Source organism: Triturus cristatus, chromosome 8, assembly GCF_964204655.1.
Source record: "Triturus cristatus chromosome 8, aTriCri1.1, whole genome shotgun sequence".
Lineage (NCBI taxonomy): Eukaryota > Metazoa > Chordata > Amphibia > Caudata > Salamandridae > Triturus > Triturus cristatus.
This window is the reverse complement of record NC_140591.1, coordinates 1,583,263,348-1,583,279,840: the sequence shown is the minus strand read 5'-3', so window position 1 is coordinate 1,583,279,840 and position 16,493 is coordinate 1,583,263,348. Positions and strand designations below refer to the sequence as shown.

The 16,493-nt window shown below is 44.8% G+C and overlaps 1 protein-coding gene across 9 annotated transcripts in view; it reads right to left on the bottom strand.

The window, feature by feature from the left end:
* Positions 1–16,493, bottom strand: part of LOC146806245 (uncharacterized) — a 381,111-nt gene that overhangs the window by 59,820 nt on the left and 304,798 nt on the right. For 8 of the 9 annotated variants that reach the window (XM_085623495.1, XM_085623496.1, XM_085623497.1 and 5 more), the window contains one exon: positions 299–1,455. In XM_085623495.1, coding sequence (XP_085479621.1) covers positions 299–1,455 — 1,157 coding nt within the window. The remainder of the gene's footprint in view (positions 1–298; positions 1,456–16,493) is intronic. The other variant, XM_085623494.1, reaches the window with a different exon arrangement.

Here is a 16,493-nt window from a genome sequence, read left to right as displayed (position 1 = left end):
ATACATGCTCCATTGAAATACTTGAAACCTTTGAATCCAAACATGTTGATTGAGAACAGACATTTAGAATAGCCCTTCATACAGTATAGGATTTAAACACTGCTTACTATCTGACTGCACCAAATTATGTGCTCATCTCATATGTTCACTATAAGCTTAAAATACTCCTTACCATCTGATGTACCCCACTGTGTAATCATTAAAAATATCCCTGGATCTGTTCAATTTGTATATTAAATCTGCACTCTACAAAATATGATAAATAAATACAATTAAATGAATAAAAAATGAGACTTACGTCTGCTGTGTGAGTCTTCATGTGTCCGATCAGCTGTGATCTGCCCCTGAAGTATTTCCCACACTTGGAGCACGGGTACGGGCGCTCGCCTCTGTGCATTTTGTGATGTGCTCTTAGCTGATGCCGCCTAATGAAGCTCCTCTCACATTTAGTACAGGTGTATGGTCGCTCTCCAGTGTGAACCTTCCGCTGATGGATAACCAAAGAATCAAGAAGCTTAAACCTTTTCCCACAGTCAGTGCATGCATACGGCTTTTCTCTTGCTAGAGTCTGCAGGTCCTCCACGCATGGAGCACTGACAGAACGCTGGTCGGCGTCAAGACGCTGAGGCTTGATCGCTTGTGAGTGAATTCGCTGGTGCCGCTGTAAAGCATAACTATGATGAAAAGTTTCTCCACACTCTGCACACAAATGCGTCCGTTCTCCAGTGTGGGACCTCTCATGGTCTATCCACTGCGAGCTCCATCGGAATCTTTTCCCACATTCACCGCAGGTGAAAGGCTTTTCTCCTGTGTGAATCCGCTCGTGTGCTATAAAGTGTGACCGCCACCTGAAGCTTTTCCCACAGCCGCTACAGTTAAATGGTCCCACGCCTGTGTAGACTCGTCGCTGATTTTTCTGAGAACGCTCAAATAAGTAGCTTTTTTCACACACGGGCTTTCTACCTTGCAATTCTACTTCTATTTCTGAAGGGTTCACCATGTGATTGATAACAGGACTTTCAATTTCTTTTGTGTTCGTGGATATTCCAGTATATTCAAGCTGCTTTTTATTCTGCGGATTGTTACTGTTGTCTGATTTCTCAAATTCTTTGGCAAGGTGCATTTCACCAGATGCCTGAATTTCAGAATTAACAAGCTGTAACTTTTCAGGAACACGTTTTTCATAGCCCACTGGTGTGCAAAGTCTCTCCACTGCCAACATTCTCTCTGATCCTTTTTGGGGCACCTGGTTATTGAAGCTTACTACACAGTCTGAGATATTTTCTTTCCCATCACGTTGAACCTGCTCAGAATTAAACAATTGGTGTTGTCTGGTCTCGGTGTTCAACACACCTTTACGTGTTGACTGTTCGGAGAGTTCACAATGCCCCACTTTCATAGAATATACCGCAGAATGTTCTTTTGCCTTTGGAATGTTCATCATATCTTCATCTGCTTTAGAAAGATGAAAAGTTTAATTTTACTTTTTGTGCTTTTTAATTCATCCACACCAAAATTCTACGACCTGAGGTCCTAGTCAAATTCATCATACTTTAAATACCTCTACACCAATGGAGTAAGTTGAGAAAACGTGCAAAGATGAAAGTGAAAAAGTTACTGCTAACAATATTTCTATGCTGTAGGAATATTCTATAGAATTGCAAGCATGATAAAATATTGAAAAGTTTGCTGACCACCCACAGAACATTTTGAATGTATATTTAGTCTATTCATTCCATTCACGTATAATTCACACTCATTACGAGTGGGAATTATATGTTTTTTTAATTTCACACTGAAATTTTGGCTGCTAGAAACATCTAAAATATCCATGAGAAAGTCTGGGGAAAATGAGGAATTACCAAGAACATTGGGCCCAGAATGACCAAGCCCCCAACAATTCCTCGTTTCTTAGCGGACCTTTACACTCCAACTCATAGCGGGATGGATTTTCCTCACACCTGGATTTATGTGTTCTCACAGTATCAGTAAGTCAGGGGGGTGGGAAGATCCAGGCCATTATCTGGGACACTCATAATGAGGGTCCAACTGTTCTGCTGCTTTTTATTATATAATTTTTAAACATCTGTTTTAACCTACATCAATTTAAGATTTGGAACCACTTGACACAGCTTTTCAACGTGACAATGTAGTAATCGCTACAGGTGTAGAAGAATGCATTTTAAATGTAAATAGAGGAAATTAATCAGACTACCCTGCTCCAGGCACACAAATTTAAGCTGATTAGAGCACCTCTGATGCCTCTACTTAAAATAGAACTGCGATACAAACAGAACTGTGATACAAACAGGTGGCCATGGAGGAGGTGTTGGTGGCCTGGAGGCAGTGGACCAGGACATGGAGTGCAAAATGGGGATTGTACCCACCACAAGAGGAAAGACAATAGTGCAGCAACCACTGAAGTCGAACCACAGCCAAGCAGTGGACAGACCACCCTGGCAAATGAGAGAAAGGCTGCGCAACAGCAATAGCAAGCTTGGGAGCAGTAGGTGAGTCACTCAGCACTGGCACACAGCAGTCAATGACTACAAGCTTGCACATGGTGGGCCTGCGCGGTGAAGGGTGCTGCTCAGAAGTGGCATGGCAGGGGAGGTCTACCATATTAAGAGTGGGGCTCAACAGCAGATCATCACTGGATGGGGAACAACCCAGTGATTGATGAAGTACAATGCAGGCCCTGAAGGTAAGTGCAAAGTGAGAAGGGGAAAGAAACAGTAGAGTTACAAAATATTGAGGGAAATTGTAGTGATTAATAGGAGCCATTGATGATCGGAAGCAGGCGTCCCAAAGCACAGGGAACTGAACAGGCACAGACTGAGCGCTCAGTCAGCCCCACGTAATGAGAGCTCCCTTGTTCTGAGTTGGTAGCCTTGGGGCCAATTAATAAGGGAAAGAGGAACGCAAGAATGGAATATTGGAGAATATCCCAGTGAGAAAATAAGGGAACATTGGAGTGGGGTATAGGTTTACACTTTATTTAGGTTGTGTTGTTCAAGGTCTGGGGAAGGTTAGGTTTACATTTTATGATTCAATTTGGAATGTGGGGGTTGGAATGTAATGGGAGAGACAGGAATTGATGATCAGCAGTTGGTGGGATCTGCTGGGCCCTTTTTACCTGTACTGTTGACCTGTTAGTAAATCTAATGCTGAAAACTACAACTGAAGAAGCGTCTTTACAATTGGTCAAACGGGGCTAAATGAGGAGGTGGGTCCACCTCAGACGACCTGCGATTGTGAACAATAAAGGGAAGCCTACTAGGTCCCAGTGTAGTCTACATGAATGAAGTAAAGAATTAAGGTCAACATGTACCCTGACCTGTCAATAGTGCCACAGTAGGACAGGCTCATGGGAAGGGGCCTGTGCTACAGGTAAATAATATTATGGCTTGGACAGGGACACTGGAAACTACACAAAGCTCTTAAAGTTGATCGTATGAACCTTCAGATATTAGGTCGCCTCTCTGCTGGTACTACACGTTGAGTTCTGAACCAGTCAAATGGCTGCAGTGTGAGGGTGAATAAAAAGAGAGTTTAGAGTGAGGATATGGTAGATGGGTCAGCTAACAGAGGCTGAGCACCCTAACAATGTTGGAGAACACAAGCCTGTCAAGAGGTGGTGTATTTCTTTCCCATAGATTTCCCACCACTCAAAGGACTACACATACACATAAGTGAACTTTAGAGAGCGAGCCATCCAAAAACACCTACAGCTAGTCATTCTGAGATGGCAGCTATCAAAGACAAAAAAGGACCCCCTGAATAAAGATATGATGAAACAGGGATGTAGCAGATTGGGAACCACGAAAACCAGCTTAAAGAAACAGAAATAGTTGTTAACGACTGGGGTGGTGGCAGACTAGTCACACGCACACTCCTGGAGCATATCTTTACAGTTCTCAAAGATGAAATTGTCAGTCGAGGGTGACCTGTCAAAGGAGCTCAAGGACATCTGGAAGGAAGTATCTGATCTGGGCAAAATATACACTGACCGGAGGAGAAGCCACATGACGACCAAGACCACTAGAGGGCTCAGCTGTTTGCTCTGGAAAAAACAAATCATAATTTTCCAAGAAAAACAAAAGGACCTAGAAAAAGTCTCCAGAAAGAAGAATATTTACATTAAGGGAGTCCCCAGGGGAACAGAAGGCAAGGCCATCAAGACCTTTGTAAAGTTTATGTTCAGAGCAAACCAAGGAATAATCGTACTCGTGTCCTAGCGGGTAAGCACCTATTCAGCTGCATAAGGCCCACTCATTTTTTTTTTTTTGCAGAGTTTTATATAGCGCGAACTTGACCCGAATCCAATCAGGTATCAGAGCGCTTTACATAGCACCAGTTACGTTACATGAGGACACACATTCATTTTTTTGTTAGGCACGGGGAGATTAAGTGATTTGCCCAGAATCACAGGATGTTCAGCGTCATTACCGAGACTCGAACGCAGTTACCCAGGTCTGAGGTCGAGCGCCCTAGCCGTTAGGCCAACTCCTCTCTCCACTCATGATGTAAGACCACAGACTGCTCTTGCACCTTTACAATGTGGGGACTGACATGCATTGCAGGCACTCGGGCTGGAAATTCAATGAGGACCTACTCAAAGACCTAGCAATAGTCAGGATCAATCAAGAGGGAATGCAAGATCTGCACGAATGTAACCAAATGTGACATGCTCTTTGTTTCTTGGTTGATTAAAATGCAAATAAAAATATTTTAAAAAAGAGGTAAAGCAAGAGTACCTCAATTGTACAAAGGGTCAGGAAGTAGGCTGTGCTCTGAGGTAACTTTATAGCAAAATCATCTAGATTCAAGCAGATGACAGCACAGCTAAATACGCTTAGACAAGACTTGGTGGCTGGAAAGGTAATTGGGATGATAAAAATGGATAAGTCAGAAAATATCCTAAGATGCATAAATATGCAGTATTATAAAGTAGGTAACAGGCAACAAAGTGGGGAATTTAGTTCCGAAACGTTTGAGTGAGGAAAGTTAAATTGCTTCGGCAAGACATACAGATAGCAGCTATGTGATTAAGGACAGCGATAACTGGAGGCCTTCCAACAGAATTACAGCACTCTATATGAAGCTGTTGACCTAGGGTGGGGGAACATTAAGGAGGAATTCTTACAGTTGTTGACTAGACCTCAGAGGCCTTGGAGAGAAGGGATAGCCTAATAACCAAAGAGAAAGTCCCCCTTGTGATCAAAGGTCTCAAGCAAGGTAAGGCCACAGCAGAATTCTATAAGACATTCTCACACAAATTACTGGGTCCACTAATTAGTCGGTCCACTCATTTAAGGAAAGACAATAGTTGACAATAGTTAACTCGGATCAATTGGAGGATTACCATCTCTTTGATCCTAAGGTCAGGGAAAGATCCTGTACTGTTCTCGTAGTAGATTGGAGATGAAGGCTGGGCAGGAAGTAGTATGCACTAGTTCAAAGGAAATGTGGGCTTCGAACTAGTGTATTGTAATGTATTCTATCACTATTAGCAGGCTACTCAAATCCAATTTCTGTTACAGTCGATGAAGTAAGAGATGGATAAAGGCTGGTGCATGGCAGATCAAACTTTGGCAGTTAGACCCATCTGGGAGGTTCCCTGAACCCCGAAATATCAAAGATGCAAAAATCTATACTGATCATCAGTTCTCAGCCCAATTTTAAGGACCTGGATTTACTGAGAAGGTACCTTGGCATCCCAACACCCCTCACACATGTTACCCTTTTATGGGTGTATCGAGACTTCAAACGGGGTCTTTCAAGAGTGGAAATAGGCGGCATGCATCTGTTTGTGAAATCTATCCCATAAAGGATACCAAAAACTCTAGAGGATCTTAGGTAGGAATTTGGCCTACCAGAGAAGGAGTGTCTATAAACAAGGAGCTACACCTAATGGTGTGGCAGGGGGGCACTGGGGGCCCCACAGCAATTGAGACATATCTTAAGGACCAGGGACACTAGGCCCAACCTATCACATGAATTTACCAAATATTGGTGAAGTTGGAGATAGTGGTCAAAGCATGACTCTAAGTAGCATGAGAAAAAATGGGATTACAGCTAGGTCATAAACAGTGGGATGTAATCTTTATTAGAACCACCAACGTTGCAAAGAATGCATGATACCCTATGTACAATTATCTATATATGTTTTCTGTCCCGTGCAAGGCAACATGTCATTGATAAACACAGGCCATATTTTGAAGGGGAGGAGAACTTGATACCACACACCTAATCACCCTAAAATAAAGAGCTTCCTGGAAGACATGCTTGAGGGGATGAGGAAGGGCACAGAAAGTCAGTTCGTGAGTAGCCTACCCATGTTTTTTTTTTTTGCGTGTTATATTTCTTTATTGACAGTTTAAAGGAGCTGCATCATGACAGTAACAATACAGCAACAATAGCATTGGCCACGCAAATACAATGGCCGTGAAAACGGTTCAATAACAACTCGTGTGGCGTATGCTCCTTACAAACATCAGTGTCAGGAAGTATTCAATAGGGGAAGTAAGATAAAATAAAAGGGGGGTGAGGGGAGGAGGTGGAGGGGGGCAAATGGGGGAGGTTCCTGCATCAGGGGAGCATGTAGACAAGAGTGTCTCTGTTGGTCCCCTTAATCTGGTTGGGTGTTAAGGGGATTTACTCCAGTACTAATGGCGGAGTCATAATAAGACCAGAGAGGTGTGAGTATGATCATTTGGCGGAGAGCAGAGTGGCTCCTGGGCGTGTGAAGTGATAGGGTATGTAAAGGAAGCTTGGCAGTATCTGGATGGTTCTTGAGATCCCTGGACTAACAGACTATGGGGGCAGGGTTCCCACATGTTTGCAGTGCCGGGCTGGGGGGATGGGGAGGGAGAGAAGAGGCAGGGGATAGGAGGCGGAGGGGGGCAGTGGGGAGGAAGGGGTGAAGGGCATCAGGATAGGTCGAGGCGGGGTTATGAGAATTATATGAGTACTGATAGCACAGTAGGAGAAGGGAGGGGTGAGAGGGTAAGAAGAAAGGAAAGGGTGGGAGGATATGTGGAAGGTAACAGCGCGGGGAGAAGGAAATCAGAACGATGTCAGGGTGGGTGTGTGGATGAATATCGGGGGGATAGGGAGGTCTGAGACGGGGGACAGGGTAGTCTGTACACATCCGAGCTATATGGGGTTTGTGTGGAGGAGGGGGAAGGGTAGAGGGGAGGGGGTTGGTACCGAACTTGCCCGTGTCAGCGAAGGCGCTGGTGGGAGAGGGGGGAGAAGGAGTGGCACTAACGCACGGGACGGCCGCTCATGGCATGTTTCACACATCTTCGTCTCACAACCTTGCTGTGGCCGGGATCAGATTCCCTCTCATAGGTTTCTCTTCGTTGTCGCCCCACGTTTTTAAGAAGGGAGCCCACACTTGGAGGAACAGATCGGATTGATCATGGAGGTTGTAAATGATTTGCTCATGTGAGGCCGTGTGGATTATAGCCATTAGGCAGGTCTCCTGTGATGGTGGGCCTACACATGGTTTTACTAAGGGACCTATCAAAGGGGACATCTCCTTTGCACACTAAGGTGCAAATGTACTTAGAAGTCATGCAGCACATCAACTGATGTTGTGTGAAAGGAAGCAAGCAAGACAGCACCATATCTACTAAAATATGACGCTGTTGCTCTCCCCACCAGCACAGGTGCACTTTAGGACGTTTGCTCAATGCAAACAGCCTTGCGCCATGGTGCAATGGTTTTCGTCGTTTACTGTCCAGCGTAGAATACTGTGAGGGTAGACTCCTGTACGAAATATTATGCTTAGACATAGGTTAATACTTTTGCAAATCTGTATATATACCGCACAGTGCAAAATGTGTGCAAAATCTGAAAATGATGGAGAATTGTTTTATCTCTCCAACTTTACAGCTGCCTTGAGCAAGCGTACAATTTTTGCACATTGCCCTGTCTACAAATATTAGTAAAAATGGCTTTGTGTCAGTCAGTCAGTAAAACTTTATTCGATTTTACCAAAGAAATAGCCTTGTGTCAACATCTATGGTTGGCTGCGTGGGAGTGATTATATACCATCCATGGGATGCCCCTTCACTCAAGGAAGCCCAAAGCAGCGCACAGCGCTACTTTGCACCACTTTAGGGTTACTTTCCAACATAAAAGAAGTTTTGCACTTGAAAGTAAATCCCAAAACAACACTTTGCACCAGTCTGCGTCACGTTTGATGACATTGCATTGGCGCAAAGTGTTGATAAATCTGCCCTAAACGTAGACATGCTTTTGGCTGCAAAGCAAGATCGACTGGCATTAGGAAGAAAAACGAGGGTTTGAATTATGAAGACATAGCTGCAGCGCATATGGTATCTCTCAGACATCAAAATGTTGGCATTGCGTGTACGGGAGATTCCACTTGCTCCTAATTAGCTTGAGATTTTCAAGAGCTGTGATGCTTCTAGAGGTTGCCTGTCTTATGTATCATGGTGGAAGTGTAACTGTAAAGGAAGTAAGCAGAGTCAATGGGAAAGGATGGGCAGGTATACAGTGAACGAGGTGTGCATGTGCAGGACGTCATGCAGTCCGGGGACAGCAGAAGAGGGGAAGGCCTTGAATGCATACTGGGGGCGGCGGGTGGTTGCCTTGATTTTTTTTTTATATAATGTGAATGTCATAAGAAGGTAATGTCAGCTTTCACAGGATACGTGGGGCAAACTACCTGTTTAAAAATGAGAAGTAGTTTAAGGAAGTTATTTTAAAAAAGCAATCAGTTTGGATTTGAAAAATGCACAGAGCACATGGGAACAGCACCACTGAGGTTCTCCTACTACAGGTATAGTTTGGTCAGGTATAGTGTGTGTATCCTTAAATATCAAGAAATATCCTCTCCAATAGAGCGCAAACACAAAAAAAAACTTTAGTCTATCTGGAAATCTGTCACATAAGAAAATTCAGCCTGGGATGCCGATTGCTACGTAATCGACTGTACGCATGGACCACTTAGGCAATCACAAAGTGAAAGCAATGGACTCCATGGCATTTCCACAGGCACTGTCAGAAACTGGAGTATAAGTTCAAGGGTGCGAGAACCCACTTCAAGAAACAATTACAATCCTTGTCAGGGTGAACCACCGAGGTCACTAATTAAACCTGTGTTTATCCCTCTGGTAGCTTGGCACAAAGCAGTCAGGCTTAACTTAAAGGCAGTAAGTATAGTATTTATACAACCCTCAGACAGTCATATAGTGAAAACACAACACAAGAAATATCCCCAATCCGTTCGGAAAGGAGAATATTTCAAATAACTAAAATGACACTAAAAATCCAATAAGTAGACTGGAATATAAAAAATTTTAAAGTTTGAATTAAGAATAGCACCAAAAAGCACAGAGTGTCAACTGCAGATATCTGATCACGCTAGACCGGGTCAAAGTAAAAACTTAAGCCTGACAGCAATGGAGAATGGTTCGGATACAGGGACCAGGTTTGTCCCAGTGGAACGCTTGCTTAATGAATTAGAAACTTTTATTGAGAGAAAGTGCTTATCAATAAGTCATCGACGGGGCAAGATGCTAGCTAGATCCAACGTGGGGCTTGACGATGGCAGGCTGCTGGAGAGTGGGGTCTCGGTGTGCTCGTCGACAAAGGCGGGAAAGCTCTGAGTGGGCAAAGACCGTCGATTGGATGTGGCTTAGTGCTAGTGCCGATGAGGCTCTCTATGTCAAGACTTTTCTGGAAGTCGGATCGCCTTCGTTGGGGTGGACCGGCAAAGTGAGGCCAACCAGCAATTTGAAATCCGCGGCTTCAATGGCGATTGTGATCTCTGTGCGTTCTTCAGGCAAAAGGTTGGCAAAAAGCTTTTGAATCCCACTTATTGCAGTTTTGGGGACAGGAGGAGTATAGTTTAACACCAGCCAAGGGTTTAAGATATAGGGTGCACCTCTTGGGGGTTAGGACTCACTCCAACAGAGGACAGCAGCAGGGTCCAGGGAAGACCAGATGGAAATGGTCAGCTCTGGAGAGAGGCCTCTGGAAGCTTGTTGTGTCCCTTCAGGTCAAACAGGAGGTCAATCAACTAACTCCTGGGTTCAAGGCAAACAGATCCAATCTTCCTTCAGGATCCAGACAGCAGTGCAGTCCTTTTTCTGACTCTTCACGGGTCCAGGAGTGTTCTGAGGACGATACTGGGGATGCCACATTTATGCCCAGTGCCAGCCTGTGGGTGGAAGTCCTAGCCACTTCCAAAACTGTTGGGGAGTAGTTCCCAGGGGTGGCTCTGCACACTTTTGCAATTCCTGAGTTTTTTACTGTACTGAAAACCACCCCACAATACCCCTCTTTTCTTAAATCAAACATGACAGAACCATTCTAGGTTCTCATTCCTGGTCAGAGGTCCTTAAGCCCACCTACAGGTATGGCTATGATAATGGTCAAACCCTCCTCTGTGGTCACTCCAAACCAGTTCTGGGGCAGCTACCCCTCTCACTGGGTTTGGAGTCAAGTTGTCTAGGACGGCAAAAGGGAGGGAGGCCTAGGTATGAGCTACATCTGCCAGTGACAGGGTAGGCATCCTTTAAACTCAAGGAGGGGCTTGGCATAGCCCCCAGACCATAATGCTCAAGGAAGAAAAGCACCTCCCATATCCTAGCCACCGACATCAGCAGTCATTTGACACTGGCAGGAAGGCCCCTTTTGCTTTAGGCAGGAAATTGACAGCTTTCTAAAAGTGTCAATTCCAAAATAGTAATATGACTATTAAGTTAGATTTTAAATTAATATTAAAATGAGTCCATCATTTTTTTAGATGCTACCAAATAGAAATTAGGCACAACAAGTTGTTATAGTGCAATACAGTTTTTTCTTATGGGTGATCCGGCCATGCCACAGTGAAAACCGACTTTTGAGTTTTTTGTCACTGCCAGCACATGTAAAACACTAAATATACACGCCTTACCTTTGGAATACTATGCAACCCGCCCTACTGTTTTGCCAGGTAAGGTTATAATAGCGAAGAGCCGTGTCTAGGGAATAATAAGGTGTCCCTCACGTCAACATACATATCAGGTCAACCTGTCTCAGCCTACTTGCGCCCATACGGTTTTTCTTTATGAACTATAAGAAAGCACTGACCAGGTGTCTGTTGAGGCTATGAAATATAAAAACAAAACACTCAGGTCTTTAATTGTGTAAAGAACATTCAACATGGATTCACCAAGTTATCGCGGATCCCACACTGTTTCTTTGTACTGAGAGGCCCCCTCCTGGTGGAGGGTAGACCCGATGACGATGCTACCGGTTACTGGTACATCAGTGGGGGTAGCATGCCATTGATCGAAAGTAGCTGTGGGTTCAGTTTCTATAAAATAACTTATTCATGAGCACAAACTGTTCCAATTAGACAAATTTGGCTACAAAACAGAAGCCATTGTACTTAAACAGATCAGCCCGAGCTTCACACCCATGAGACAGCGGTAGTGGCCCCTCAACAGCACTGTATAAACATCGGTTTGAAAGGACAAGAACGCAGGCCCTCTCTTTTCACGACAGGAAACAAGCTTCAATTCTGGCAACTCTAGTATTCGGACTCACAGCTCAAATCCCGACTCCTTCACACTTTTAGATTTAGCAATTACATTCCCTCACCCCTTCGTAAAGAGCATCATGCTATAGATTCTCTTGCAACCCATTAAACTGAAATTAGAATTAAAATAACCTAAGCTAAGAAAAGGTGTTCCAGTACTTTTAACCGTAAGGTAACGTTAATAGAAATCCGTTGGTTAATTCTGTAGTCTGTCTTCAGTGTCCTTTGATGTTGATGCAGACACAAGCATGGACCCACACCTGGAGAGCGGTGCACATCTGTACTGCGTGATTATTAAAAGGGCTCCCCCCATCCCGTCCAGTCATATTGAGGACGGGAGGGGCTGCGCGAGTACGGAGAGTCTGCACTCAGAGTAAGGTGCACAGTCCGTTGCGGTGCGGCGCGGCGCTGCTTGTCCCCGTCTTAAGCGGTCACAAAACTGTTTTCTCTTGTTGGTTTTACTAAATACCCATTCTCATTTATTTTTCTAAGGAGGGCAACGAGTCCGCCCCCCTGCAACCTGTGGGGCCATTCCGATAGCACGATAAGGTGGAAGAACGCCGCACTTATTTTCCTCACGAGTCTACGAATTCTCTTCCTCATGCAATGTTTGAAAAACGTATTTTAATAGCGCACTTAGAGATTGTGCATTTAGGCTTTCGCATCTCTAGAGAAAGCAGATATTTTGCCGATTTACAAATTTCAAAAACCATTATACCCTTGAAAAATAGTCCATGTAACTGGGCTTCTCAATTGCCTAATATATGTGCTCCATTTGTGATGCATGTGATATCTGTGCTCTATTTGTGACGCATGCGATATCTGTGCTCCATTTGTGATGCATGTGATATATGTGCTCTATTTGTGACGCATGTGATATCTGTGCTCCATTTGTGATGCATGTGATATATGTGCTCCATTTGTGACGCATGTGATATCTGTGCTCCATTTGTGATGCATGTGATATATGTGCTCTATTTGTGACGCATGTGATATCTGTGCTCCATTTGTGATGCATGTGATATCTGTGCTCCATTTGTGATGCATGTGATATCTGTGCTCTATTGTGATGCATGTGATATCTGTGCTCCATTTGTCATGCATGTGATATCTGTGCTCCATTTGTGATGCATGTGATATCTGTGCTCTATTGTGATGCATGTGATATCTGTGCTCCATTTGTGATGCATGTGATATCTGTGCTCCATTTGTGATGCATGTGTCTCTGACAGAGCTTACGCGTACGCGTCGGATCTTCCCTCTTCAAACAATAAATGACCTGAGTGTTTTGTTTTTAAATTTCATAGCCTCAAAAGACCCCTGGGCAGTGCTTTCCTAGAGTTCATGAAGGAAAACTTATCTACTTATTTCTTCCGCACCATATGCCACTGACACACACAAATGGTGATGTTTTTTTATTACAACTTAGTAGACCATTAATCGGGCAAACAACAGTCCAAGAACGTATGTAATGTTGACAATAATGCACAGTCTATATGTAAATATATGCATGTGTTACAGTTCCCTTTTTCTTCTTCCAGATGAGGACAGTGTCTTCTCCAACACTCTGACAACGTGAACATCCCCGATACATTCCAAGCCAGGGAATAGTGTCCTGACTGTTACAGAACAGGGATCCATCCAATCTAATGGTCCTTACGAAAGCCATCAATCCGTATGGGTGCAAGTAGGGGAAACATGTTGACCTGATATGTATGTTGAGTGAGGGGCATCTTATATTTCACTAGACACATCTCTTCTCTTTTTTAACCTTAACCCTGCCCATGTTTTAATAAATTCCTGTTGCATTGGAAATATTAGATCACTACCTAGCTAGAATGGATCACACATTGTCTCTTTGTCTTGAGAGAACCCCACCTGATGGAGGGTAGGCCCAATAATGATGTTACCGGCTACTCGAGCATCAGTTCAGGATAACATGCCATTGATCGAACGTAGCTGTTGAGGGTCCCAAAAAGGGTTTCAAAGAGACCCCTGTGCGGTACAAACTGGTCCCAGTCCTTTTGATACTCAATGTTTTACAGGGCTACAATAGTGGGTGGAACAATGAGTGCTGCAGCCCACTAGCAGCATTTATTTTACCGCCGTCAGTACGTGTGGCACTATATACTAGGGACATACAAGTAAATTAAATGGGGTAGGCCAATTCTAACATGTTTAGAGAGGAGAGCACAAGTCAGAAGAGGAAACTACTTCAGATGAGCAGTATGAATTAGAGATTCTCCCCACAGTACAATGCAATGTCACTGTTAACCGGGCCACGATGTGGCACAATATAGATGATGAGTTATTATTAGCAATTGTAAAGTGAGAAGGAACTAGTTCTGGGCTTGTGGTATAGACTTTTGCAACTACCTGAGTCCATGTCTGTAAATAGAGAGCAATTGCACATTTTATTGCATGCACTTTTAGATCTAGGTCTCACTAAAGGCAGCTTTAGCTGTCTGTTGGCAACAGGCCAATTACATCCAACACAGACTAATAGTGGGCTTTGGTCCACCTCTTGCTCATGATTCAATGGCTTTCTATTCTATATCAGTTCCCTGCTCCTGATGAAATGCCTTTCATCCCTATTCTTGTGTTTGTCACCCAAAGAGCTTTTCTGAAGTATACTTAAAAGGGATGGATGGAATGCTTGAATTAATCTCAGCCACTGGTAATTATTCAGGCCGCATCCCAGTCCATGACTTTTTTGCCACCTCAGATTAGAATCAGCCATATGCAAATCAGCCTTGGTTTTGCTCCAATAGGCCTAGTTCACCCCAGCTGCCAGGGCAGGTTCTTCCCGAACCGGGAACACAAGCAACGGAAGAGCGGTTTCGCCCTAGTTGGGCTTTTCAGTCAGGTGCAGCTTGGTTCCAGAGGCACAGCGGTCAATGCGTTTTCACTGGATGAGTTGTATCCTTCCACTGATGAAGTCAGGACCTTGCATTGCAGTGCATGGGTGATTCTTTCTCTCCCTCTCTGTATTTCCTTATTCTCCCTGCTCCCTCTACTGTTCCCATCCCACTCTCTTGATTGAAAAATTAAGCCCCAGTTCGACTGCTTGTTACACCCAACCTTTCTATCCGTGTGACGCTCATCACTGTATCAGCGGGCAGTCGTCTTTGAATGGCTTTCAAACCATTTCAATATAATCAGCAGTGTGTGTGAGAAGCTGGCCTGGTATATGATGTACCCTTATGTAAGTGGACACTTTGCACCAGTCCAGACAACCCTTATGGTGATTAAAGAGGTCTTAGACAACCTTAGAAAGCTCTCTAAGTGGTAGCTGTAGAGAGCAGCCTTCAGGCTTAGTCCAGAAGGAGTGTAAAGCAGCTTGTTTTACCAGAATGCAATCTTATTGTATAGATTAAGTGAAAAAGAACCACACCAAGTATTTATAAAAATATGTATTTATTACACAGTACTCTCTAGAATGTTCAAGTATCTCCAACAAGGAGATAAACACAATGCACACAATACTTTAGTTAGAAATGAAGTAAATAGCAAGTTATACAAAGTGGACCCCGGCGGGGGAACAAACCATATATTTGGTATAAGAACCACGACTCAAGTCAGGACGATGTCGAGAGGACGTAGAATCACTGGGGACCCACAGAACCATGCAAGATAGGGAGAGCGTGTGCAGTGTGAGTACACAACCGCGTCCTCCGTACAACTCTATGTGCAAGTTGCATTTTTAAAGATTAAGGACCCTTCCCAAAGAACCCTGAAGAAACCCCTTGGGAGTTAGAAGATTGGAGAGTTACCTGACCCATTGGATACCTTAGTACCCACGTTACCTACACCAGGGACGCCGGGTGCATAGGGGTGAAGTGGTGTCAGAAACCGCAGTCGAACCCAATGGAGCACTTCAAGAAAGTGCCGCTGTCGGAAGAGGAGAAAGAGTCCGTGGGAGGCCAAACATGGATTCTTGAAGAGGAGTACCTGAAAGCAGAGGGGACAGGGTCTATGTCACTCGGAAATGACCAGGAGCCCTGGAAGACGAATGACCTCCGATGTCGGGTGCTTCAGGAAAGATGACGATGACCTTGACTCTGCAGCTGCGAGGACCAGGCGACGCTGGGAAGGACCAGGACCCGAATACGAGCTGTCCCACGAAAGATGTCGAGTACTGAGGGATCGGTGTCCGGCGGGAGCACCAACAAGCCTTGGCAAAGTCAACCGATGCACCAAGTCAAGGAGGTGCAAAGTTGGGACCAGCAAGGTCCAGGGGACCCACCACATGCAGGGGAGTTAGGGAAGGCCCCAAGCAAGCAGTGGAGCCCAAAGGAAACAAAAGTGACTCTCAGATGGACCCACAGGCTGGAGGCACTGGAGTCGCGAGAGGACCTCAAGCAGCTCACCAAAGGAGCAGGCCACGGTGCCCATGAGGAGGTGAAGCTGAAGACCTTGGTGGAAGACGTTGGCGGAGGTTGGGGCTACTTGGAGCCCAATACACTTGTCACAACGTTGCCAACAAGCATTTGCACTTGCAAAAGAACACGGTGCTAAGGGGTTCGGTTAATGCAGCCCCCACGAGGGATACTGGCCTCAAACTCGGTGACAGGATAGCTCGGGCCTCGAGGGACATAGGAAACCACCACCTGTGTAGTTGAACCCTTCGGAGTCCGCAGGAGATCGGGATCAGCAGACCAGTCAGCAGTGTTGAGGTGCCTGCGAATGCAGGGAAGTGACTTCAAGTGGTTTGGATGCTCCACAGGTCCTGCACAGATCCTATATGGTGCACAGGCACAGATGATGAAGCAGACTGGAAGGGAGAAAAAGTTAGGCCCAAACGAAGTCCAGAGTGCTCAGACGGTAGAAGTGCAGCGGTGTCAGTTCTGAATCTTATCCCATGAAGAATCTCGGGACCTACACCCAGTTAAGCCCTTAAGTACCCTAGGGAAAGGGTTGGGACGATTCA